Source organism: Bos mutus, chromosome 7 (genome assembly GCF_027580195.1).
Source record: "Bos mutus isolate GX-2022 chromosome 7, NWIPB_WYAK_1.1, whole genome shotgun sequence".
In the NCBI taxonomy this organism is placed as follows: domain Eukaryota; kingdom Metazoa; phylum Chordata; class Mammalia; order Artiodactyla; family Bovidae; genus Bos; species Bos mutus.
The window spans coordinates 32,504,770-32,531,467 of NC_091623.1; the positions used below are offsets into that span (position 1 = coordinate 32,504,770).

The 26,698-nt window shown below is 37.3% G+C and overlaps 1 protein-coding gene and 1 non-coding gene across 2 annotated transcripts in view; both read right to left on the reverse strand.

The window, feature by feature from the left end:
* Positions 1–8,648: 8,648 nt before the first annotated feature.
* On the reverse strand, positions 8,649–8,720 carry TRNAE-UUC (transfer RNA glutamic acid (anticodon UUC)). The gene has a single exon. It is a non-coding gene; the product is annotated as a tRNA-Glu (tRNA).
* A 794-nt stretch (positions 8,721–9,514) lies between these two features.
* The window catches only part of SLCO4C1 (solute carrier organic anion transporter family member 4C1), an 87,609-nt gene continuing 70,425 nt past the window's right edge, over positions 9,515–26,698 (reverse strand). The window contains exons 9-13 of the mRNA XM_005889797.3: positions 24,161–24,314; positions 19,673–19,863; positions 17,987–18,051; positions 15,135–15,272; positions 9,515–12,752 (exon numbers count right to left, since the gene is read on the reverse strand). Of these exons, the coding sequence (XP_005889859.2) occupies positions 12,592–12,752; positions 15,135–15,272; positions 17,987–18,051; positions 19,673–19,863; positions 24,161–24,314 (709 nt within the window). The 3' untranslated portion in view covers positions 9,515–12,591. The remainder of the gene's footprint in view (positions 12,753–15,134; positions 15,273–17,986; positions 18,052–19,672; positions 19,864–24,160; positions 24,315–26,698) is intronic.

Genomic DNA, 26,698 nt, shown 5'->3' on the forward strand with positions numbered 1-26,698 from the left:
TAAAGCCAGTTGACAAACACAGATGGCCTACAATCTCCTCCCACCCCACCTCTTACGAACCACCTTTTCTTTATGCAGAGCTGAGTTCATACTGAGTTTGGCGTCTCTTCCCTATTGCAGCAACCTTGAATAAAGTCTTCCTTCTGGTTTAACTTTGCTAGAGCAATTTTTGCTTTGATACCCTAATACCACTCCTTGATGACTCAGCTGGTAAAGAATCCGCCTGCAATGCGGGAGACCTGGCTTGATCCCTGGGTTGGGAAGATCCCCTGGAGGAGGGCACAGCTACCTACTCCAGTATTCTGGCCTGGAGAATTCCACCTTTTAAAGTTATTTTAAAATATATTTGAAATTCTCAATTTTGTTTCATATTTTTTCCCTATCTCTGGCCAATCAGCTGGGTATTGTAGAGTTGGAAAAGAGAATTCAAGAGAATAACTGTTTCCATTGATAATCTATATCAGCAAAGTAATTCATATTTCAGATTATGAAATTATCATATATTCCTAAAAAGAAATGTTTGAGAATAAAATTAAGAAGCTAAAATTAGTATTTAACCATTCTTGGTGGTTCAAAATTCTATTGTCTCTTCACAATAACATATATTATGAAGAAATAAAATTTACTCTAGATGTAGACATGGCATTTTGTTTATTCTGCTTTCACATAGTACGATCCAACACATATTTATTGAAGAAATTTAAAACTGTTTCTAAGTTTATTATATATTTGTATGTTTCAGTTCAGTTAGGTCACTCAGTCGTGTCCGACTCTTTGCAACCCCATGGACTACAGCACGCCAGGCCTCCCTGTCCATCACCAACTCCCGGAGCTTACTCAAACCCATGTCCATTGTGTTGGTGATGCCATCCAACCATCTCATCCTCTGTCATCCCCTTCTCCTCCCGCCTTCAATCTTTCCCAGCATCAGGGTCTTTTCAAATGAAGTCAGTCCTTCACATCAGGTGGCCAAGTATTGGAGTTTCAGCTTCAGCGTCAGTCCTTCCAATGAATATTCAGGACTGATTTCCTTTAGGATGGACTGGTTGGATCTCCTTGCAGTCCAAGGGACTCTCAGGAGTGTTCTCAGTGTTGGTGCTCAGCTGTCTTTATGGTCCAACTCTCACATCCATGCATCACTACTGGAAAAACCATAGCTTTGACTAGACATAGTCATAAGCTGTGACATACACAGCTTTGTCAGCAATGTATCTGCTTTTTAATATGCTGTCTAGGTTGGTCATAGCTTTTCTTCCAAGGAGCAAGCGTCTTTTAATTTCATGGCTGCAGTCACCACCTGCAGTAATTTTGGAGCCCAAAAATGTTTCTCACTGTTTCCATTGTTTCCCCATCTATTTGCCATGAAGTAATGGGACCAGATGCCATGATCTTAGTTTTCTGAATGTTGAGTTTTAAAGCAACTTTTTCACTTTCCTCTTTCACTTTCATCAAGAGGCTCTTTAGTTCTTCCTCAGTTTCTGCCATGAAGGTGATATCATCTGCATATCTGAGGTTATTGATATTTATATGTTTATTTCCTTGAAATTTTAGTCATTATATGCAGTAGTGGTGTGTTCATAATCAATGGTAGAGATGGGAATTGTTTATGGATTTAGAATAGATGCTGAGGGGTTTAGAATGCAAAGGCAGGAGTTGTTTGGGGCTCAGCTGGATCCAGTCATTAATTAAAAAAGAGAAAACCTGACAGTTAAGAAAAGCCAGCAGGACAGGGAAGATGGTGAAATGAGCTGCTGAAAAATTAAGTTTCCAATGCCTGTGATTTAGCCCAAGGGAGGTGTCCACTAAAACTCTAAAGACTCATCAGGGCTGGACTTGGGCATTGGAAAGCATGAGGGAGACAGATAATGTCCTATAGAAGGAGAAACACAGAACTCTTTAAATGAAAAAATGAAATGAAACAGAGAAAAATTAATATATTCCACAGAAGAGAGAGAAATAATTGAGGAATGTCCTGAGAAAGAAGATCAAGCGGTTTCAGAATGGAATGAAGTGATAGGTTAGTAGATAGGTAACTTCTAAAAAGGACCTCTTTTCCACTGAAATGGAATGAAAGAAGATAAACGTTAATTTGTAAACAGGGCATAAAGCGATGCAAATAGAAGCTGAGAACAGTCCTATTAAATAGTCTCTGTCTTCTCTGATAAGAATAAAGTACTATCACCTGTGGAAAATGAGATCGGGCTGGATAATCAGGGCTTCCAAGCGTCTGCTCCGCTATGGAGACAGCTCTAACTGAACCAGCCGGGGCACAGAGCGCTGCAGTCCGTTTGCGACTGGCATCGCTTTGCGACATGACATCAATCCGCCACCTTCCAAATCACTGATACAGCTGTCACTCCCCTGCATCAGCTACTGTGTCACTCCCATTGTGTGTTCTGGTAACAGTTTGAACACTACATTGCACTTACAGACATGTACCGACCGTAAGCTCCGGCTGGGGACTGGGGGATGTGAGGGACGGGCTATATTCCCATGTTATCAATGCTATGCCTGACACCGAACTCCCCCGCCCCACAAAACTCCTGGTAGTAAAATTGAACTGTATTTTAATATTATTGATTAAACAGTTCAATTTACAAAAGTCCACAAGCCCCTAAAGATTAAATACAGACAGAAGGGCCTGTCTCAGGAGTTCCAAGCATTGTCAATAAATGTTTCTGAAAGGTGAATATTTTGACTTTGTGTTCAAATCTTTAATTGCTTTAATGTTAACCCTTAACACACTTATTTTATTTTGCCAATTAGATTCCAACCTTTTGAGGAGAGTAACTTTAGTCACAAAACTGCATAATAAAACCTCTACTGGCTTGAAAATAAAACCTTGAGAGAGGCAGTTTTGTAAGAAAACGACATATAACATAATGCATTTCTCGGCTAGCCAAAAAGGATTTGAGAATCATAAAAACAACTGAAATCTGCTTTTCAGTTCACTTCAGTTCAGTTGCTCAGTTGTGTCCAACTCTTTGCAACCCCATGAACCGCAGAACACCAGACCTCCCTGTCCATCACCAACTCCCAGAGTTCACTCAAACCCAAGTCCATTGAGTCAGTGATGCCATTCAGCCATCTCATCCTCTGTCGTCCCCTTTTCCTCCTGCCCCCAATCCCTCCCAGCATCAGAGTCTTTTCCAATGAGTCAACTCTTCGTATGAGATGGCCAAAGTACTGGATTTTCAGCTTTAGCATCATTCCTTCCAAAGAACACACAGGACTGATCTCCTTCAGAATGGACTGGTTGGATCTCCCTGCAGTCCACGGGACTCTCAAGAGTCTTCTCCAACACCACAGTTCAAAAGCATCAATTCTACGGCACTCAGCTTTCTTTATAGTCCAACTCTCACATCCATACATGACCACAGGAAAAACCATAGCCTTGACTAGATGGACCTTTGTTGATAAAGGTCCATCTGCTTTTCAATATACTATCTAGGTTGGTCATAACTTTCCTTCCAAGGAGGAAGCGTCTTTTAATTTCATAGCTGCAATCACCATCTGCAGTGATTTTGGAGCCCAAAAAAATAAAGTCTGACACTGTTTCCACTGTTTCCCCATCTATTTCCCATGAAGTGATGGGACAAGATGCCATGATCTTAGTTTTCTGAATGTTGAGCTTTAAGCCAACTTTTTCACTCTCCTCTTTCACATTCATCAAGAGGCTTTTGAGTTCCTCTTCACTTTCTGCCATAAGGGTGGTGTCATCTGCATATCTGAGGTTATTGATATTTCTCCTGGCAATCTTGATTCCAGCTTGTGCTTCTTCCAGTCCAGCGTTTCTCATGATGTACTCTGCATATAAGTTAAATAAGCAGGGTGACAATATACCACCTTGACATAGTCCTTTTCCTATTTGGAACCAGTCTGTTGTTCCATGTCCAGTTCTAACTTGCTTCCTGACCTGCATATAGATTTCTCAAGAGGCAGGTCAGGTGGTCTGGTATTCCCATCTCTTTCAGAATTTTCTACAGTTTATTGTGATCCACACAGTCAAAGGCTTTGGCATAGTCAATAAAGCACAAATAGATGTTTTTCTGGAACTCTCTTGCTTTTTCCACAATCCAGTGGATGTTGGCAATTTGACCTCTGATTCCTCTGCCTTTTCTAGAACCAGCTTGAACATCAGGAAGTTTACAGTTCATGTATTGCTGAAGCCTGGCTTGGAGAATTTTGAGCACTACTTTACTAATGTGTGAGATGAGTGCAATTGTGCAGTGGTTTGAGCATTCTTTGGCATTGCCTTTCTTTGGGATTGGAATGAAAACTGACCTTTTCCAGTCCTGTGGCCACTGCTGAGTTTTCCAAATTTGCTGGCATATTGAGTGCAGCATTTTCACAGCATTGTATTTCAGGATTTGAAAGAGGTCAACTGGAATTCCATCACCTCCACTAGCTTTGTTTGTAGTGATGCTTCCTAAAGCCCACTTGACTTCATATTCCAGGATGTCTACCTCTAGGTGAGTGATCACACCATCATGATTATCTAGGTTGTGAAGAGCTTTTTTGTACAGTTCTTCTGTGTGTTCTTGCCACCTATTCTTAATATCTTCTGCTTCTGTTAGCTCCATACCATTTCTGTTCTTTATTGAGCCCATCTTTGCATGAATTGTTCCCTTGGTATCTCTAATTTTCTTGAAGAGATCTCTAGTCTTTCCCATTCTGTTGTTTTCCTCTATTTCTTTGCATTGTTCTCTGAGGAAGGCTTTCTTTGGAACTCTGCATTCAGATTCTTATATCTTTCCTTTTCTCTGCTTTTTGCTTCTCTTCTTTTCACAGCTATTTGTAAGGCCTCCCCAGACAGCCATTTAGCTTTTTGCATTTCTTTTCCATGGGGATGGTCTTAATCCCTGTCTCCTGTACAATGTCACGAACCTCCGTCCATAGTTGATCAGGCACTCTATCAGATCTAGTCCCTTAAATCTATTTCTCACTTGCACTGTATAATCATAAGGGATTTGAATTAGGTTTAATAGGAAATATAAAGTATGAGATCATTTTATGTTCTCATATCAGATTTGCTCTCTTTTTCATTTAATGTTGAAGAGGTCTTATCAACACTGATTGAATGAAATGTCAGCAAAAAGTAAAAAAAATGTTAATTTTAGTATGTACGGAATGCATGCTGACCAATGAAAAGACAACTTGAACAAAATTTTGAAAATTTTTTTTTATTTTGGGGTGTTTTTTCTGTTTTTAAATGATCAAATTCTTTTTATGAAAGATAATTCAGGTAGCTAGTTGGCATTTTAAAATAAAATATAGAATAATATGAAAAATTCACTCTTGGTCAGAACTTGGATAGAAAACTTATGAAATTAGAAATATGTGACATCCTATTTCTAAGCAAGTAAAATCAACACAATAAAAACTATTCTGTTGCATTCACCAAATAATTCTTGTTAGTTATTAAATAGTTTCTTTTCTAACTGGAAACCTTTCCAATGATATGTAATGAGAAAATAATTATGTAAAAATTATTAAAAGATAGGAAATGAAAAACTGTAAATGTAATTTTTATCAAAAAGTCAGAAATACTCCTCCATTAAGAAAAGATTTGAACTGTGGTGTTGGAAAAGACTATTTAGAGTCCCTTGGACTGCAAGGAGATCCAATCAGTCCATCCTAAAGGAAATCAGTCCTGAATATTCATTGGAAGGACTGATGCTCAATCTGAAACTCCAATACTTTGGCCCCTTGATGCAAAGAGCTGATTCATTTGAAAAGACCCCCATGCTGGGAAAGATTGAAGCCGGGAGGAGGGGGGGACGACAGAGGATGAGATGGTTGGATGGCATCACCGACTCAATGGACATGTAGGAGCAAACTCTGGGAGATGGTGAAGGACAGGGAAGTCTAGCGTCCTGCAATCCATGGGTTCACAGAGTTGAACAAAACTAAGCGACTGAACAGAACTGAAGGAAAGGTTCAGGACTTCCCTGCTGGGCCAGTAGTTAAGAATGTGCCTGCCAACACAGGGGGCATGGGTTCAGTCACTGGTCCAGGAAGATCCCACAGGCTGCAGAGCAACTAAGTAACTGTTCAGTTGTTACTGCAGCCCCAGCACCCTAGAACCCATGCTCTGCAACTGAAGAAAGTCCCCTGCAGCAAGGAAGACACCACAGTCAGAAATTAAAAAAAAAAAAAACAAAAAAAAATTCAAACAGCAAAGCACTTTTACTGCAGTAGCCAGGTCAACACTACCACCTGCTGGTCAAAACACAAATCGCAAGCCTGGAAAGGATATGAAAGGGTTTAAATTAAACACTTTCTCTGGAAAGTGAAGTGAAAGTCATCCAGTCCAGTCCGACTTTTACCAACCCCATGGACTATACGGTCCGTGGAATTTTCCAGGCCAGAATACTGGAGTTGGTAGCAGTTCCCTTCTCCAGGGGATCTTCCCAAGGGATATTCCCAACACAGGGATCAAACCTGTCTCCCACATTCTTTACCCGCTGAGCCACCAGTGGAGCCCAATCCTGGAGTGGGCAGTCTATCACTTCTCCAGGGGATCTTCCCAACCCAGGAGTGCAACCGGGGTCGCCCGCACTGCAGGTGAATTCTTTACCGGCTGAGCCACCAGGGAGACCAAATTATTTTCATGTCTGTGTGCCTGAAATTTGCTTACCAACAGAAACTTCATAAAAATTTTGGAGCCAAACTTAATTCAAGTTCTAGCTCTGACCGCTTATTAGCTTTTCAGCCTTGAAAACTTAATTTCCCTCGGTGTTAGCTGTCTCACATGTGAAACAGCAGAACTGTAGTGAGTATAAACCATATGTATGTCCAGCACATACTCGAGATAATAATAACTGATATTTTCAAGCAAGAGCAGCCTCATTTTCACTAGAATTATCTGATCTCTGCTATTTTTTTAAAAAGTGTTTTCATGGGTAGTGTTATCCAATAGGTTTTGCTGCTGCTAATTTTCAGGCCTTGAAACTCCTTGTCAAAGGTCCATGATAATCATCATCATACCACTTACAGAGACAGAAAGCTAACAATAGACTTATTTAACCTAACCAAGGCAAAAGAGGGATATATATTAAACAAGGAAAAGAGAGAGAAGGGGAAAAACATTCAGACACGTTTGAATCAGTGATTCCATTTTTCCTTATCTTGGACAAGCTTCTGCTTATTTAACTTACATACAGAGTACATCATGAGAAATGCTGGGCTGGAAGAAACACAAGCTGGAATCAGAACTGCCGGGAGAAATATCAATAACCTCAGATATGTAGATGACAGCACCCTTATGGCAGAAAGTGAAGAGGAACTAAGAAGCCTCTTGATAAAAGTGAAAGAGGAGACTGAAAAAGTTGGCTTAAAGCTCAACATTCAGTAAACTAAGATCATGGCATCCAGTCCTATCACTTCATGGCAAATTGATGGGGAAACAGTGGCTGACTTTATTTTTGGGGGCTCCAAAATCACATGGATCGCAGCCATGAAATTAAAAGATGCTTATTCCTTGGAAGGAAAGTTATGACTAACCTAGACAGCATATTAAAAAGCAGAGATATTACTTTGCCAACAAAAGTCTGTCTAGTCAAAGCTATGGTTTTTCCAATAGTCATGTATGGATGTGAGAGCTGGACTATAAAGAAAGCTGAGCACTGAAGAATTGATGTTTTTGAACTGTGGTGTTGGCGAAGACTCTTGAAAATCCCTTGGACTGCAAGGAAATCCAACCAGTCCATTCTAAAGGAGATCAGTCCTGGGTGTTCTTTGGAAGGACTGATGTTGAAGCTGAAACTCCAATACTTTGGCCACCTGATGTGAAGAGCTAACTCATTGGAAAAGACCCTGAAGGTGGAAGGAGAGGGGGATGACAGAGGAGGAGATGGCTGGATGGCATCACCGACTCAATGGACATGGGTTTGAGTGAACTCCAGGAGTTGGTGATGGACAGGGAGGCCTGGTGTGCTGCAGTTCATGGGGTCGCAAAGAGTCAGACACAACTGAGCAACTGAACTGAACTGAACTGAAATGAAGCAGAGTAGGTTAAATTCCTCACTACAGACAGTCTCAAACTTAGGATGGTTCAACATAGTTTTTTCAAACCTTCGGATGGTGTAAAAGTGATGCTCGTTTAGTGGAAATTGTACTGTACATTTTGTCCTTGGATCTTTTCCTGGGTCAGTGATATGGGGCAGACATGCTCTTGCCACATGAACAGCAATGGCAACCGCTCCCAGTCAGTCACCTGGTCACAGAGGTATACCACTGATACACTTACAATCATGCTGCTGCTGCTGCTAAGTCGCTTCAGTCGTGTCCAACTCTGTGCGACCCCATAGACGGCAGCCCACCAGGCTCCGCCGTCCCTGGGATTCTCCAGGCAAGAACGCTGGAGTGGGTTGCCATTTCCTTCTCCAATGCATGAAAGTGAAAAGTGAAAGTGAAGTCGCTCAGTCGTGTCCGACCCTCAGCGACCCCACGGACTGCAGCCTACCAGGCTCCTCCGTCCATGGGGTTTTCCAGGCAAGAGGACTAGAGTGGGTGCCATTGCCTTCTCTGGCAATCATGCTAAAATACTAAAAAAAATTTTTTTTTATTTTATTTTTAAACTTTACAAATTGTTATTAGTTTTGCCAAATATCAAAATGAATCCGCCACGGAAAACGTAACCAACCTTCCCTGACCGGGAATTGAACCCGGGCCGCGGCGGTGAAAGTGCCGAATCCTAGCCACTAGACCACCAGGGAACTACTAAAATGTTTTGATCCACTTCACCAGATCTGATTCTGATTGCTTAGTTATTTTAGATCACTTACATGAAGTTCCAGTACTTTGGCCACCTGATGCAAAGAGCTGCCTCATTCATTGCGAAAGACCCTGATGCTGGGAAAGATTGAAGGCAAAAGGAGAAGGGGACGACAGAGGATGAGATGTTTGCGTGGCATCACCAACTCAGTGAACATGGGTTTGGGTGGACTCTGGGAGATAATGAAGGACAGGAAACTCTGGCATGCTGCAGTCATGACATGACTGAGTCAGACATGACTGAGTGACTGAAAAACAACACATTTAACATGTTAATGTTATTGTCTGGAGTACAAAATGCTAAAGGAACCTGAATGTGTTAAAGTGAAGGGAAAACATCATTACATCTCAAATTAATGACCAATGTGATTTCTTTAAAGATATTGTACTGAGTATTTTGATAATCCATGATGAATTAAATGTATAGCCTTTTGAAAACACATTATTTTTGGTGTCAGATACTTCAAAACAAACCATCTGTTAACACAAATCCTTATTATATCAATCGTATATATTCATCTGCCTTACATGGAAACTTTTGTGTGAAAGAATCTTAGTATATATTTCATAATGAATGGCTTATACTGAATTAAATACATCCACTGAGACAGCAGAAATCATTGCAGTGAATTACATTCGCAAGTTCAACAGGTCAGATTTTCCCTCTCCCAACCAACAAATGTGTGCGTATACATAAACAGAGATAAATCATATTTTTAAATCTGTGACTTTAATAAGATTAAACACTTAAACAAGTACAAACGTATTGATATTTTAAAATATATAGTTTTCACATAATTATTTATAATAAAAATTGAAAAAATAGAGCTAAAATTTTATTTGCATTTTCCTCCAATTTATACAGCTAAACAATTGTACAATTCCTTCCATATATAAAGGTTTTACATTTGTATTTCCTACAATTAAGAAAATTCAAATGTTAAATTTTGACATACCTTCAATTATGTACAAAAAAATCACCAAATTACAAACTTAAAAATCATTATAAATTGTGAAAAATACATATTATAAAAAATTATGTTCTAAAAGTAGCATTATACTAATTCATATAATCTAGGTAACTTCAAAAAAATAAACAATGTTTAAAAATTATAGTAGTGTCTATATTGCCCTAGCGTAAGAGGAGGTATTCTTTGTAAATATGTATGTTATAAATGAGTCTGACTTCTTTCAGAAGTGCCAAAATTATTTTCACTTTAATCATTTTCATTACAAATTTTGTAAAATGTTTATCGTCTAATAAAATTGAGTATGCTGAACACAATGAAACCCTTTATAACTAAAAATCATTGTGAATGCCAATCATTTAGTGACTTATTCATTCAACTATTTCTATGAGTAGAGTGACTTTTTTCTTTTCTCTCAAGTGGCTTTAGACTAATACATTTTATAGTTTTTGTTTCCACTCTATAAATGAGTTCTTGAGGATTTGCCATTATTTTACATCTAGAAAATGTTTCCAATCAACTCCCAGCTTCCACATATAGGATTGCTGCTGTTTAGTCGTTAAGTAGCGCCCGACTCTTTTGTGACACCCTGGACTGTAGCCCACCAGGCTCCTCTGTCCATGGGATTTTCCAGGAAAGCATATTGGAGTGGGCTGCCATTTCCTTCTCCAGGGGATCTGCTCAACCCAGGGATCGAACCCAAGTCTCCTGCATTGGCAGGCAGATTCTTTACCACTCAGCCACTGTGGAAGCCCCACACATAGAATATAAAAAGCCTAAAATCTCCCTTTAGCCTTAGCTCTAAGAAACATTTAAAATGTGTCTGAGTGGTGCTTCCCTGGTGACTCATTGTAAAGAACCTGCCTCCCAATGCAGGTGACATGGGTTCAATCCCTGGTCCGGGAAGACCCTACATGCCACGGAGCAACTAAGCCCGCCTACCACAACTGTTGAGCCTCTGCTCTAGAGCCTAGATCTGCAGTACTTAAGTGCATCCAGGTGGCCATGCTCTGCAGGAAGAGAAGCCACCCCATGAGAAGCCTGAGCACTGCCGCTGGAGAGTGGTCCCTGCCTGAGCACTGCCGCTGGAGAGTGGTCCCTGCCCCCAGCAGCTAGGGAAAAGCCTGAGCAGCAACGAAAACCCACACAGCCAAACTAAAAAAATAATCTAAAATGTGTGTGTGTGGCTGGGTAGGAGGGAGACTGCTTCTGAATTGGGAGTATCACGTGTTTGTTCCCCTGTCTACTGTGAACTGTCTCTTTGGTTGTTACGCATTTCCTGTTTCTCAAGCACCTGGGTTTTTGACCACCCATTCTGGCTTCAGCCTTTGGCGCTTACGTGTTCCTAGTTTAAGTAGATCTGTCTCTCTGATGAGTGACCCACTGCTCCTCCAATTCCCTGATATTCACGTGTGCTTGCTTGCCTCACTTCAAATTCACTCCTTGCATCTCAATCTATAAATGCTACTCAATTCTTGAATCGCCTCTGGCCACCAATTACCACAAAATATAACTCTTCAAAATTCTGTGAATTACTAGTGCTTCTGATCCTGGTCTCCTATCAGGCCTTTACCCATTTTGTTACTCAATAAAACACTGATTGTAAACAGCTAACCTAGGAAAAAGCTGATAATGAGTCTTATCAAACCAGTAACCTTATTTTATGAAATTTCAAATGGGTATGAACTTCAATAATTTTCTTAATCAGTAAAGTTCTTGACCAGGTAGAAGTTATTTCTACTGATGTTTACTGATGTATTTCCTCCACAATTCTGAGTACACAAAGTTGGCTGAAGTCTGAGCTGAAAAAATGGAATTATAATGCTATATATGTGAAATACTTAATCTTTAAATACACAGATTAGTTAAAAGTACAGTTTAATGTTTTAACCAAACAATAATACATGCCTACTATAAGCAAAGCACTGCTTATGTGCTAAGTAATGTACTAGGTGATCTGTTTTTCAAACGAGAAAAGTTGAGCTACTGAGTATATAAACACTGATCATAGTTCATGAAGAAAGCTTTTTAAAGAAAATCAATAAAATGGACATAAGCCATTTTTTTAAAAAAAAGAAATCTTTTCCTATCTAATTGGCACTTTACTGAAGCTGGCACCTTCCTCTGGAAGACATGGAACTGAATAATACTATCACAGAATAATAAAAATGTTAAAAATCAGCAATATCAACAAATCACTTCCTGGAATTCTTGAGTTAAAGTGAAGATATGTGTATAGAATGCCAATATTTCTGAATGCACTATGTACTGGGACACAAAAAAGATAAGTAACCCACACTCTAACAGTTCACTAACTGTCTATAATAAATCAAGGACAGACTAGTACATATAAATGTAAAAACAAATAATATTATTTAAATGGTTTTAAATTCATGTTCTTTCAATAATAGTTCTTGAAACTTAGACTAGATATATTTAAATTTTTACACCATGAATTTTCTTAAAAAGGCCAAACTACTGACAATGATAATTAAAATAAAACAAGTTGTAAGAGGGATAGAAACATCACTTTGGTTTTAAAATGTAAACTGTTAAGCAAACATTGGCTTTTTCTTTCTAGTATTGTTTATTAGCTGGGGATTTCATCTATGTGTGTGTGTGTGTGTGTGTGTGTTCTGACGCTTTTGATGGGCTTTGAAGGCACAGGTCTGTTTCTTATATTAAAACAAAAACAAATTCAGAGTTCATACATATAAAAGAAACACATTTAATTATAAAAAACCAGTTTCTAAAATATGATTGCCCATATTGGATAGTTAATGCTGCAGTGATAACATGAATTCTTACAAATGCAGGCCGATTTTCAATCTTCTCTTTTGCTGTTTCATCCGTCATTCCCTGCTTTGTTGAGATCACATTCTAATGAAACCGCAGTCAAAACTGCATTCTGATTTTGAAATGCCACATCTGTGACTGATGGTGGTGGTTTATACAAAAAGACTGCAAGTCCATTGAAGAAAACAGTGATAATTTTACAAATAACACCTAAATAGAAAAACAATAATTAATCATGGATTTTAGGCTTTAATTATTATAAAAATTGATCCTCATTGAAAATTCTTCATGAATAGAATCTCACTACATAAAGAAACTTTCACTTTCGCGTAAAAAAAAGGAGTATACAGGCAATTAGTTTTACGTTTTTAATTTTTAAAACTTTAGTAAGAAAGGTGATAGTTTTCAATAGAACATCATCTACAAATCAATGAATGAGTATTCTTTTTTCTAAACAACGAAAATATACAATAACTATTCTATTTTTGGCTATGATTGTACATTCTTCTGGAGAAGGGCATGGCAATCCACTCCACTATTCTTGCCTGGAGAATCCATTGACAGAGGAACCTGGTGGGCTACAGTTCACAGGGTTGCAAAGAGTCGGACATGACTGAAGGGACTCAGCATAGCATAGCATACACAGTATGTACATTCTTAACCAAGGAAAGATACTGATAGCTTACATCATCATTGAACCTGAATAATCAGTTGCAACATTTTTGTGTCCATGATGAAAAGTAATTCTAAAAATAAAAAAAGCTTCAGAGTTCTTAGGAGAAAGTCTCTTTGGTAATATATAATATTCAATACTTAAAATTTACCTTTAAGCATCAACTAAAAATATGAAACATTTAGATTCACATCACAGGCTTCAATTTATTTTCAAAGAACTCTGAGAGTTCTTTGAAAGAATATCACCTTTCTTACCAAAGTTTTAAAAATTAAAAAGAGGCTCTTTCTCTTTAAAGAAACTATTTCTGGTCAGAGTACAAGCATCTAAGTGCTAACTAAATATATTAAATGACCTCACATTGTAGTTTTTGCAGTAACTAATTTGTATTAATCGTTAATATTTTACTCAAACTGGGTATTTGAGAAACAGAAATACTCATTGAGCTAAGGATTTCTAGATTTATACTAATTATAGGTACTATTATTATAATATTTTTGGAATATTTAAAGGTACATATGTTTCTGGTGGAGGAATTCTCATATTTATCACTGAGTAGAAGGCACCCCACTCCAGTACTCTTGCCTGGAAAATCCCATGGACGGAGGAGCCTGGTAGGCTGCAGTCCATGGGGTCGCTGAGGGTCGGACATGACTGAGCGACTTCACTTTCACTTTTCCTTTCATGCATTGGAGAAGGAAATGGCAACCCACTCCAGTGTTCTTGCCTGGAGAATCCCAGGGACAGGGGAGCCTGGTGGGCTGCTGTCTATGGGGTCGCAGAGACTCAGACATGACTGAAGCGACTTAGCAGCAGTAGCAGCAGGTAAAAGAAAAATTAATTATCTACATTTTTGGTCAAAAAGTATAAACATAACCACTTAAATAATTTTTTAAACATAAAAATACACTGAATAAAAAATGTTTCTTAACAGGTAAAAGTGATGGGAAGATTAATTTTGCCGATTTTAGTCAATATTTATCATCTCATTGTTTTCCTAGATTTATGTATTTATTTCTTCAGTGGATAATTTATTATTCTGTCATTATAAATTCAGACAGCATATTCTGAATTTAAACACATGTAGGAGAAATAAGGGGCTTCCCTGATAGCTCAGTTGGTAAAGAATCCACCTGCAATGCAGGAGACCCTGGTTCAATTCCTGGGCTGGGAAGTTCCCCTGGAGAATGGACAGGCTACCCATTGCAGTATTCATGGGCTTCCCTGGTGGCTCAGACAGTAAAGAATCTGCCTACAATGCAGGAGACCTGGGTTCAATCCCTGTGTTGGGAAATCCCCTTGAGGAGGGCGTGGCAACCCCCTCCAGTATTCTTGCCCTGAGAATCCCCATGGACAGAAGAGCCTGGTGGGCTACAGTCCACAGGGTCACAAAGAGTCGGACACAACTGAGCAACTAAGCACAATTTCTTAGGTTGTTTTTAAATTTTCTAATTTTATCTACTGAAGGCAAAATGGGTTAAACATCACAGCTAACCTGTTATATCATAAAAAGATCTCTTAGGAAGTACCTTAGAGCCAAGAATACATCCTGACCTAGGCTCTATGTGCTCTCCAAAGCCCAAGTGCTTAGATGACAGTCATTCCAGTTTCTCAGAATTCTCTTTTAGCTTTTTGTTATACTTTCCAAAAAAATTTGAGAAAAATTGTTAAAAGAAAATTATATAATATGTGATGCAAGGACAGCTAAAATGTTACTCCCTTCTATCTTGGACTGTGCCTCACAGACTCTAGACATGGCCTTTTAAAACATGCTTTGATAACTGTTCTCTGCTTCAAGACTAAAGGACAGTCCAACTGCATGGACCAAAACATGTCAAAACCTAAGTAAGAAACAATAAGATATCTTTTCTCTTGTCATAATCCATTTACTGCAAAGTTATCAAGAAGTCACCACTTACTTATGGCCACTAGCATATAGGCCATCCTGACGTTATTATAAATCCAGCAAGCTCCTTTATTTCCACATTCGTTAATATCCCAGAGAATACATGTGCTGTCTATTGTGCTGCCAAATATAATAGGTCCAGGTATGGTGCCTAAAATAAATCACATGTAAAATACATGAGTGAAGGTTATAGTTTACAGTAACAGGGTTTTTTACATATATTTTCTACATAAATGGGAAACAGGTATTAATCTATCCTACAAATGAATCAGTTCATGTGCATGTGATAGGAATATAAAGAAACACAGATAAAACATTCTAAAATAATTATAGATAATTATTATATATTTCTAGTCAATTCAAAATTTATTTTAATAAACATCTTATTAATCTATTTTAGATTAATACATTAATAAATATTTATTTATTAATAAATAAATGATATATAATAAATAAATAATAATGTATTATTTGCTATTAAATAAATAAAACATTAATAAATGTTAATGGGTTAATATTTAAAGAAATATTTTTGTTCATTGCTTTTCTAATAAATGTCTTTGAAATTACCTATTATATTTTAAAAAAATCAAAATAAATATCTGATGCATGGAATAAGTCTCAACTTCAGCATATGTATTATGTGTATGTATATGTGTACATGTGCATGTAAAGTAATATGGGTGTGTGAGTATACATATATATATATACTGTATATACATACATACACTGACATGTATGTGCATGGGAGTGTACATGCACAAACATATTCACACTAACATGTTGAGTTCACCATTAATTGTACAACTATGGGCAAATCCCTGCATCTTTCAGGTCCTTAATTTATTCATCTAAAAAAGGGGAAAATTGGTCTAGGGGATCTCTAATGTTCCCTGCTTTTGGTTTTCATTTTTATAAACAATTGTAACATTATGTGTATCCAGGGTATTCGAAGGAGAGACAGCGTCGGCGATTTATTTAAATATTAATTGGAGATATAAAGAGTAATAGCATGAGGATAGCTCAGTAGGAAAATTCAGTGGAGAAAAGAGGCTGAGTAGCTTGGTTTACGCGGAAAATCAATATAACCTGTGACACCAGGTTAGCTCTGACCACGGAGGCCGCATAGCCTCTCGAATAGCGGAAGGTGCCCCACCTTAGACACCTTCTCGAATGGGTCTTAGGAGCCCAGGCAAATAAATGGTTGCAGAGGACCTCCACGCTCCAGTTGGAAACTTCAGACAGAAATTGAGAAAAAGAATGACATGGGGAGAACAAGCTTTGGTGAGCAAGGCCCGTAGCTTTATTTTCAACAGGGGCTTTTATACCCTAAGTTACACATAGAGGATAATAGGGGATGTGAAATAATACAAAATCAGCAGTCTTTGATCCTTATCGAAAACCAGAGTTTCTTTTCTGCAAACTTATCTTATACAAATGGTTTAGGTGATTTACATCATCTTCTGGCCAGAAGGCCTATTAACATTTTATGACTCTTGACAAAGGTTTGTCAACCATAAGACTTATTTTCTCTAAGAGTAATTATTTTAAGGTTTGGCTCCATCCTCCGAAGGTGTTAGATAAAGTTGCATTCCTATAGGGCAGAGGTGCAGTGGGTTTACAACAAAGGAAAGAATTTATTACTTTAAGGGTCTAAAGTTGCTAACACCAAGGCCACTACTTATTTTTTCTACATACCAACTATATTAATTAATACACATTCAAGGATACAATACAGGGGATGTGGAAACTTGGCAGCAAGCATTGGCTCATCAATGAAATCTTTTACTAGTTTTATTCTGACAGTTTCTATCTCTCTGAGAGGCTCTAAGCTATTTGAATATCTTAAGCTTCCCATGCCTCTCAAGGCTGGGAGATTGTAAACAATCGTATGCATAGCTGTAGGAGTCCGGGTAAACTTGTCAGGCGAGTTAGAGAACTATCTGAGGGGTTTGGATTTAAACACTCCTAATGCCCAGGAACTTATTAACTGGAGCTGTAAGTTAACTCTTTATCAGAGAGAGTGAGATGGTGGTGGGGGACAGCCCCCTGTAAAGTCAGAGGTGAGAGCACAAAGCAGTAAAGTAGGCAGACTCTGGTATTTTGGGGGTAGATGCTCGAGAATATCCAGGGGGACTCCTGAGGCTCGATCCCACCTTTGCGTATGCCGAGCCTCCTTCCTCATGACCTTTGCCATGAGTGGAGTGCCTCTCGCTGGCTCCCGGCAGTGTATAATATTATATGTAAAATTATACACACAAATAATTATGTTTCTGTCTTATTATTCTTCCTATATCTTGAATCTTACATTTTGCGGGGCTTAAGTTATTTCTTTCATCAATTTTTAACTAGACACAATATTTACAGTACAGTTTTTATTGAAACATACAAACTCATTATTTTTCACTGCTAATGCAAGAAGATTATGTCCCAAATGGAGTTAAATACAGGGAGAAAAAGGAATTACAATGGCAATAAATAAGATTTTATCATAATTTATGTTGGTAGTAGGTTTTATGTGAATAAACAAAAAATTTGTCTTTTACTGTGCTGTGTTAGAAATGTGCTGGTGATCATATGTCATATTTTAAATAAATATAATGTACTCTTTAGCATTATATTTGCAACAGAATTGGAAACAACAGGTAATCAATCAGGTAAAAAGTAAAGTCTATATCTTTTTATGTGATATATAAATACTACATCTTGAATAGTGGAAGATAGTTTTCTTCAAAGACAATTATGTAGTTGTCCACTACAAATAAACTAATTGTTTTATTGGCACATATTGTAAGTAAATAAATCAATAACAGTAAGGAATAAAAATAGTCAGCAGTTACCAATGCACTTAGAAAGATGACATACCTAATAATCGAAGCAATGTACACTGTATTCCCAATGCTAGAGATCGCTGCCTTTGATTAACACACCTGGAGATATTTAATGCATAGGAGACAAAAAATAGTTGTATAGTATATTTACTCTTTGAGAAAATTCGTTTTTATATGAGCTCAACATTTCTAGATTAAAGCAAACATTATACATAGGAAGTAAACAATTATTTATAACAGCTTATATACAGTTCAACCTTTCTGGAATTGTAAGAGAAGAAAAATTTTATCTAAACTAAAATAGTGCAAATAATACCAAAGAGAGTCAAATGAGTTTTAACAAATACACAGAATATGTAGGAATAACACCAAACATAAAGGAGAAAGGACATTCATTAACCAGACTATTTCTTCTTGACTATTTGATTATTCTGTATGTTACAAGTTACATGACTTAAGTTGCAAGCAAATAATTCTTACTCTCTTACTAACATTGAGACAGAAATTACACCTGTGAGTTAAAATTACAAATTAGAGTCAGTGTAAAACAGTTTCTGATATTCGATTTGATTCCACAATAAGTCTTTTCAGTAATAACTCTCAAAGATGGATGAGACATGATGTTGGCACACAAGAGAGTTAGACAGGAGATAAAGGAGATCAGTCTTTAAAAAACAAATATGTAGGTAAATGGTGATGTAGATAAAATAGGTGTAATATTAACAGACTACTTCATGTTTTTAGACAAAATCTCTAAAGTTTCCACTTGTCAAAAAGTATGTGGAAAGGTAGTGACTGAGTATCAAGAAACAGAGACTGAAGAGGGAAAAAAACTAGTTTGTTAGGAAATATAAAAGAAAGGCTGATGAGCTTATAAAAGGGCAAATAGGAAATATTTTATAGCTCAGATGATAAAGAATCCATGTCCCAATGCAGGAGACCTGGGTTCAATCCCTGGGTTGGGAAGATACCCTGGAGAAGGGAAAGGCAACACACTCCAGTACTCTTGCCTGGAAAATCCCATGAACAGAGGAGCCTGGGGGGCTATAGATCGTGGGGTTGCAAAGAGGAGGTTCAAGACGGAGGGGATATGTACACCTATGGCTGATTCATGTTGATGTTCAACAGAAAACAACAAAATTCTGTAAAGCAATTATCCTTTAATTAAAAAAATTAATTAATTAAAATAAAAGAGTCGGACACAACTGAATGACTAACACACACACACACACACACACACACACACAAGAAGGAAGAGGCAATGAAACTATGAAACACTGTGAAGAGCCTGGTGACAGGCAGCGTTTTTACTGTTTATGGGAAGGTTTACTATAACAGCACCTACTGTATAAGGCAGAATGCCCGTCAGTCTGATTCTGACATGTGGAATGCACTGCCATTTCCATCATACTCAAATACAACTGATCATAACCACAGCTTACAACTGAAGCCTCATTACAGGAGCAGAGAAAATAGCATTGAACAGATGTCAAGTAGGTAATGTTAAGACACTTTCACAACCATGATCTCATTAAAGCCTCAAACATCTCAGGTTCAATGAGGTAGCTCTTCCAATGCCATAGAACTAATGATCTAGTGAGCGCTGAATTAGTAATGGAACCAACAGTCAATATAAACCCCAAATGCATCCCTGAGTCCATTTTCTTTTTCATTCAACATGTTGCCTTAGGGATAGCAAATTTCACAATGTAACACATACCTTAGGATGGACACAGTTATAGGAGTACCAGCCATGAAGGTAAAAACAATTGCAGCAAAGAAAACGCCAAGGAATGGGGGCAAGTTTTTACATTGACTTGAACACTTTCCAGCTTGAGCTTCAAGACTAACACTTGATGGAGTAGGTGTTATATGAATTTCCCCTTCAATACATGAACAGTTATAATATACCTAGAAATATTAGACATAAACATATGGAAAGTGCTTATCTTGAAAACATATTTTATCATTGCAAATTAAGTGATTTCTAGACATGGCAAACACTCTTACACAATCTTAATTCAAACACAACAAACAATGATAACCCTTAAGAAATTAAGCAACTGAAAACAAAGGGCCATATTTACAAAGTAGAATACTCTGTATTTGACTTATGTGTCTATGATTTTAACTTGTAACCTGTTACTGATTCATGTCTTATAAGACAAATTGACAAGAATATAACTATTAGATGATCTAGGGGGCTTCCCTGGTGGCTCAGATGGTAAAGAATCTGCCTGCAATGCTGGAGACCCAGATTCAATCCCTGGGTCAGGAAGATCCTCTGGAGAGAGAATGGCAACCCACTCCAGTATCTTTCCCTGGAGAATCCCATGGACAGAGGAGCCTGGTTGGTTACAGTCCAAGGGGTCACAAAGAGTCAGACACAGTGGAGTGCACACACACACACACACACTCTAGACTGCTTTCAATAGAACTATTCAATTGCTCAAACAGTTTTCCTGCTAGTTTTCTTCTTTTCCATTATTATGATACAAAGAAAAGCATGCATTGTGACAATCTCACTATCTATGCTAGCTTGAAAGAACATTTTAAGTGTTTGCCACAGTAAAATTAAATAATACAAGAGTTTGGGGGAAAAAAATACTGCTTTCAACTGAACTTTTTACTTTAATTTTCTAAAAAAGGAAACTGTATCCATCTTAAGATGACATATTTACCATAAACAAAAAACAGAAGTTATTACATTATCCTAAAGGTTATTTTACATATAAAAATTAACTATTTAATATATGTATACACATATACAAGTATATATATACATGTATACTATAATAGCATGATATGTTGGAAAGTAAAAATGGTGGGAATGCAAACTAGTACAGCCACTATGGAGAACAGTGTGGAGATTCCTTAAAAAACTGGAAATAGAACTGCCTTATGATCCAGCAATCCCACTGCTGGGCATACACACTGAGGAAACCAGAAGGGAAAGAGATACATGTACCCCAATGTTCATCGCAGCACTGTTTATAATAGCCAGGACATGGAAGCAACCTAGATGTCCATCAGCAGATGAATGGATAAGAAAACTATGGTACATATACACAATGGAGTATTACTCAGCCATTAAAAAGAATACATTTGAATCAGTTTTAATGAGGTGGATGAAACTGGAGCCTATTATACAGAGTGAAGTAAGCCAGAAAGAAAAACACCAATACAGTATACTAACACATATATATGGAATTTTGAAACATGGTAACAATAACCCTGTGTACGAGACAGCAAAAGAGACACTGATGTATAGAACAGTCTTATGGACTCTGTGGGAGAGGGAGAGGGTGGGAAGATTTGGGAGAATGGCATTGAAACATGTAAAATATCATGTATGAAACGAGTCGCCAGTCCAGTTTGGATGCACGATACTGGATGCTTGGGGCTAGTGCACTGGGATGACCCAGAGGGATGGTATGGGGAGGGAGGAGGGAGGAGGGAGGAGGGTTCAGGATGGGGAACACATGTATACCTGTGGCGGATTCATTTTGATATTTGACAAAACTAATACAATCATGTAAAGTTTAAAAATAAAATAAAATTAAAAATTAAAAAAAAATCACAAGTATTACTTTTGTAGGAAAATAATTCAGGTGTATGAAAAGTGAGGCATAATCATTTTGCAAAGGCTTTTTACATCTCAACTTTATCCTCACTACAAATCTTTGTCTATGTTTAAGGCCACAGTAAAGTCAGAGCAGAGCTAGAGAAGTCAAGGTGAATCAGTGCTTTCATTGCCCCGAAGGCCAGAAACCACTGGGACTGATTCAGGAAACCCAGATGTGGAGGTGACACTCCTAAAATGACTGTTATGGACTCAGCAACCAGATACATCAAATAATGAAATAATGGAGCCTTTAGAAATATTAAGAAGAAAAACTGAAAGCAGTATTTTCTATCCTAATGAAATTTTACAACTCCCTTACATAAAAAAATATACAGTTGCCTATAATATAGATAGCTGTTAGTTAGCATCTGTTTCTGTCGTTTAGACCACTGGTATGAAATATATTCTATTTCTGTGAACAAATGTGTACAGTTCTTTATTACATTATTATTAATGCATTTTTGCCTATCTAAAATATTTCATTTAAAAAATCCAGTGAAAAAATGAGTTGTTACATGGATTAGCTGGGCATAAAAAAAAACCAGGACAAATAGAAAATTTGGAAGTCAAACTAACTTGCTTTTCTAAAACAATCCCTAGAAGACAATTTTACTGTTTAAAACGGTAATGATAATATATGGTGACAAATACAAATATTGAATTAACCATGTCAAAATGACCAATACCATTTCAGGTGTGCTCTGGGTATTAGAATTTTTTATTTATTTACTTATTTATTTATTCATTTATTTTGGTTTCCTTGTGCAGGATGTTATTTGTGTCTATACATTTTGATATGTGGATAAAACCCTTCCAACAATTTAATTCCTTATCATAATCTTCTAACTGAAGTTAATTAGTAGCACTTACTGATATTTTTTTGATTATTTTAATATACAGGAAAAAGCTACCTACTTATCTGCTTCTCAAAGAAACAGTTTACCTTCTAGATAGTTCTGAATCTGTGATATGCACCATGCTCACTTGTGGAATTTGATTCCTTATAACTGACACAAATACCTAATTTTTTCAACCTGTTTTGAAACTAAAGCCTCCCCAAATGTCCACAGATTTGAAGGTATGGTAAACCTCAGTTCTGGGGCTTTAAAAATCTTCCTGATGTCTTTCCTAAGTTTTTATAGGAACTTTATGGTAGTGATCTAATTAATTGGTTTTATTCCAAGGATTAAAACTGCACATGTCAATGAAGTCTATTAAACCTGCTATGATTTATCACATTTTTTTCTGCCATATTTTCAATATTCTTATACCACTATTTTTAAATCTAATAAGCAAAATTTAAACTATTTTTAAATCTAGTAAGCTCCAGGAGTTGGTGATGGACAGGGAAGCCTGTCGTGCTGCAGTTCATGGGGTTGCAGTCGGACACGACTGAGCAACTGAACTGAACTGAATTGAAGCTAGATAATATGAAAAAAATGTATACTCTTTCCCACATTCTGGTTTACCCCCAGCAGAAAAATGAAATCCTACATCTCTGCTGAGATAAATGTTCAATGTATTTATCACACACAAAATCATTAGATAGGTACACATATGCACAGACATATTTGTGTGTGTATATATGAACATATAAATATGTATAACCACACACACACAGATATCCATGTTAGTTCTAAAAGAAATATGAAGTAATTTTGTGATCTTAAACTTATCTTCATATAGGAAAAAAAAAATGCCATATCACTAATCCATATTTCAAATAACCAAGATTGTGCTGTTTTGTCATATAATTCTTATGTATCTTATTCATTGTAGTCTTTTATATCATATATTTCCCTCAGATCTTTTCAAAGTTATCACATTATCTGTTAACATATAACATAACCTATTATGTACTACTAGTAATGTGAATATTATTTTTCCCAAGGCTTTTAAATTTAATGAAGATAGAATTTTTAGATTGTAGATGTAGTACAACAAAATTCTATGGGATTTTTTTAAATGATTTAATTGAATTTAAAATAAATAATATTCAGGTAAGCTAATATGCATTCTAATCCACTACCAAAAGTAACTTTGCACTTGAGAATGGGTTAGTGATTTGTATATTTTTTAATGTGTCCATCATTTATCAATTAAAAACAAATATTTATTCAGTTTTTATTATATACAATGTACTTAGTAAGAATAAGAGAAGTTTCTTGACTTCAAGGGACATACAGTATAGTTGAAAAAAAATTTAAAAATGTAAACAGGTAAATAATATTTTGGAAGTGATGTTTAAAGATATATGTGAAGAACTGCCATGACAGTAATTGAATCTGAGGCATAAAAAATGGGAGAGGTTGGGGCCTTTTTAAAAAATTAAAGCAAGAACAACAATGAATTTTAAGTGTATAATGCATTATTATTGACTGTAGGTACAATGCTGTACAGCAGAGCTCTAGAGCTGACTCATTTCACTCAACTGAAACTTTATGCCTGGCTTCTGAATGGAGGCGGTAGGCCAGGGAAAAGAGACTGGTCATAGCATAACTCCACTGGAGGAAGACAGAAGGGCATCCAGAAATACATAAACATACTGCCTCGTACAGTAGTAAACGAGCAAACACAAGTTACCTTTGGATGTATTTTGGAAACAGATTGTGTACAACCTGCATAGCAGGGAGAAAAATACTGGACTCCATTTCCTCCACACACGGGATAATAATACGATCGCAGGCAGTTACAGTGGGCATTACAAGGAGCCGTCAAGTTTCCCAGTTCTCCTGTCCTGTCAGCATGAAATAAAAGATGGATAAATTATCTACGTTATAACTTTTAATGAACAGATCAGAAGCAAGAATTGCTGTATTTTGCCATTCAGTCATTTATTCATTCACTTAATGCTTATTTAATTAGCAAACAAACAAAATGTCTGCCTTTTCACATAGAGCTTAACTTCTTGTGGAAGAGATGGGCAGTAGAAATGACAGCTATATAATAGAATGTCTGTCAACGTTTTAAAAAACATAGGCAGAGTAAGCAAAGCAGTTTCTCATTTGGTACCAGATAATTTTTTTTTTTTTTTGGTGGGGGTTGGGGAGGGCTGGTTCTGGGGATTTTAAGACATTCAACAGCATCCCTAACCTCTACCCACTGGATGTCAGTAGCATCCCCATAGCTATGACAACCAAAATGTTTCCAGACACTACCCTATTTCCCTAACATGAAAGACAATGAAGTCACTCGGACGTGTCCGACTCTTCGTGACCCCATAGACGGTAGCCTGCCACACTGCTCTGTCCATGGGATTTTCTAGGCAAGAATACTGGAGTGGGTTGCCATTTCCTTCTGCAGGGTATTTCCCTAGGGAACGGGTAAAATGTTGAACCTGGAAGGATGAATACAGTTATAATATTGAGCATACTCATTTTATCAATGGGAAAACTGAGGCCTAGAGAAATTAATTCCAACCTTCTCTGCCATTTAATATCCCTGGTTCCCAGGTTCACTGTTACTCCATCCAGCCTCTTAATAGGAGGCAACCTCTTTTAAAGTATAAAGGGTTACCCTCGGCAAAGATGAGCTTCCCATGTGGTGCAGTGGTAAAGACGCCGTCTGCAATGCAGGAGACACAAGAAACTGCAGGTTTGATCCCTGGGTCAGGAAGATCCCCTGGAGAAGGAAATGGCAACCCAATCCGGTATTCTTGCCTGGAAAATTCCATGGACAGAGGAGCCTGGTGGGCTACAATCTGCAGGGTTGCTAAGAGTTGGAGATGACTGAACACACATGCATAGACAAAGGTATTTCTCCAATCCCTCATCTATTTATTCACTCAATCAATATATATTGAGCAAGTGCAAGCCGCTATCCTAGGAACTGGGACCACAGCGCTGAAAAGGTGGTTGTCATCCTCAAAGATTTCACAGTCCAGGAGCAGAGATGGACCAAATGTATACAATAATATGGTTATAGACTGTGGTTACAGGTATCAACAACATGCATTTTAGATACCTGCACTGAGGAGTGATGCTTAAAACAAGCCACAGTTTAGGTAAGAGAGTTGAAGGGCTGCTACTCGAGTCGTAAACAATGAGTCAGTTAGCTGGGTAAATGGGGAAGGCGAAAGGCACTTCAGAGAAGCTGATAAAAGGTACAAGGACGGGAAATAGCATTCTACATTCTACATTCTATATGGAGAAATATGAATGACGTCTAAGGCAGAGAGTAATAGGAAATCTAGTTGGAAAATAGTCATGGATCAGATTATTGAGTGCCTCATGAGCCTTGTTGAAAACAAAGGGCTTTAACTTATTTTGAAAAGGTAATCAAGTATTTTAGACTGAGAAATGACATTGTTAAAAGTACATTTTTAAAAAAATAACCCTAGGAGTTATACAAAGTTTCCAGTTACAATACCCCAGGCAATAAGTTATGACAATGTGTAGTAGAGAAATAGAATACTGATGAAAGAAAACAGATTTGAAAAATATTTTGGATGTAGAATCAGTAATATTCGGTGTTTGGCTGACTGGAGATAGGAACCGAATGGAAGAGTTAAGAATGACTCCTAGTGTCTAACCCGGCATTTTGGCAGAAAAGAGCTAGTTTTGGGGAAGAGACGATGGGTGTGGTTTTATAAACGCATATTGAGATTAAGAGTCCCAAATTCGGTGAAGAAATTTGGTCTGGAGCCAGGTATCTTAATATCCATCTGCATATGGATGTAGCTGAAACTATGAGAATGATAAGATCAACCATGTAAAGAGTGGGAAGAGTACAGAGAGGTCCTGGGAGTTCATGTATTTCATGAATACATAACGAGCTCCAATTATGTGCTTTAGTGGATATAGACCCAAAATAAATAAAGAGACAGAAATAAAGATAGAGAAAGAGAGAAAGGAAGGAAGGAAAAAGAATGGAAGTCAGGGTGGAATAAAATTTCCTGCAACCATGAAGCAATGTTTCTTGTACTGGGGATGAAAGACATAAATGAGTGATTTATCTAACTATTAGAAGATAGTAACTGCTATATTGCAAAAAGGTGACACTTAAAGAGTAGGTGGAAAACAAGAAGTTCATACAGGAAACAGATTAAAGAGAAGGATATAAACAGGAAGATAACCAGTGGGGAATTTGAAGGAAAGGGTGATCAAAGAGTTAATTTTAAGT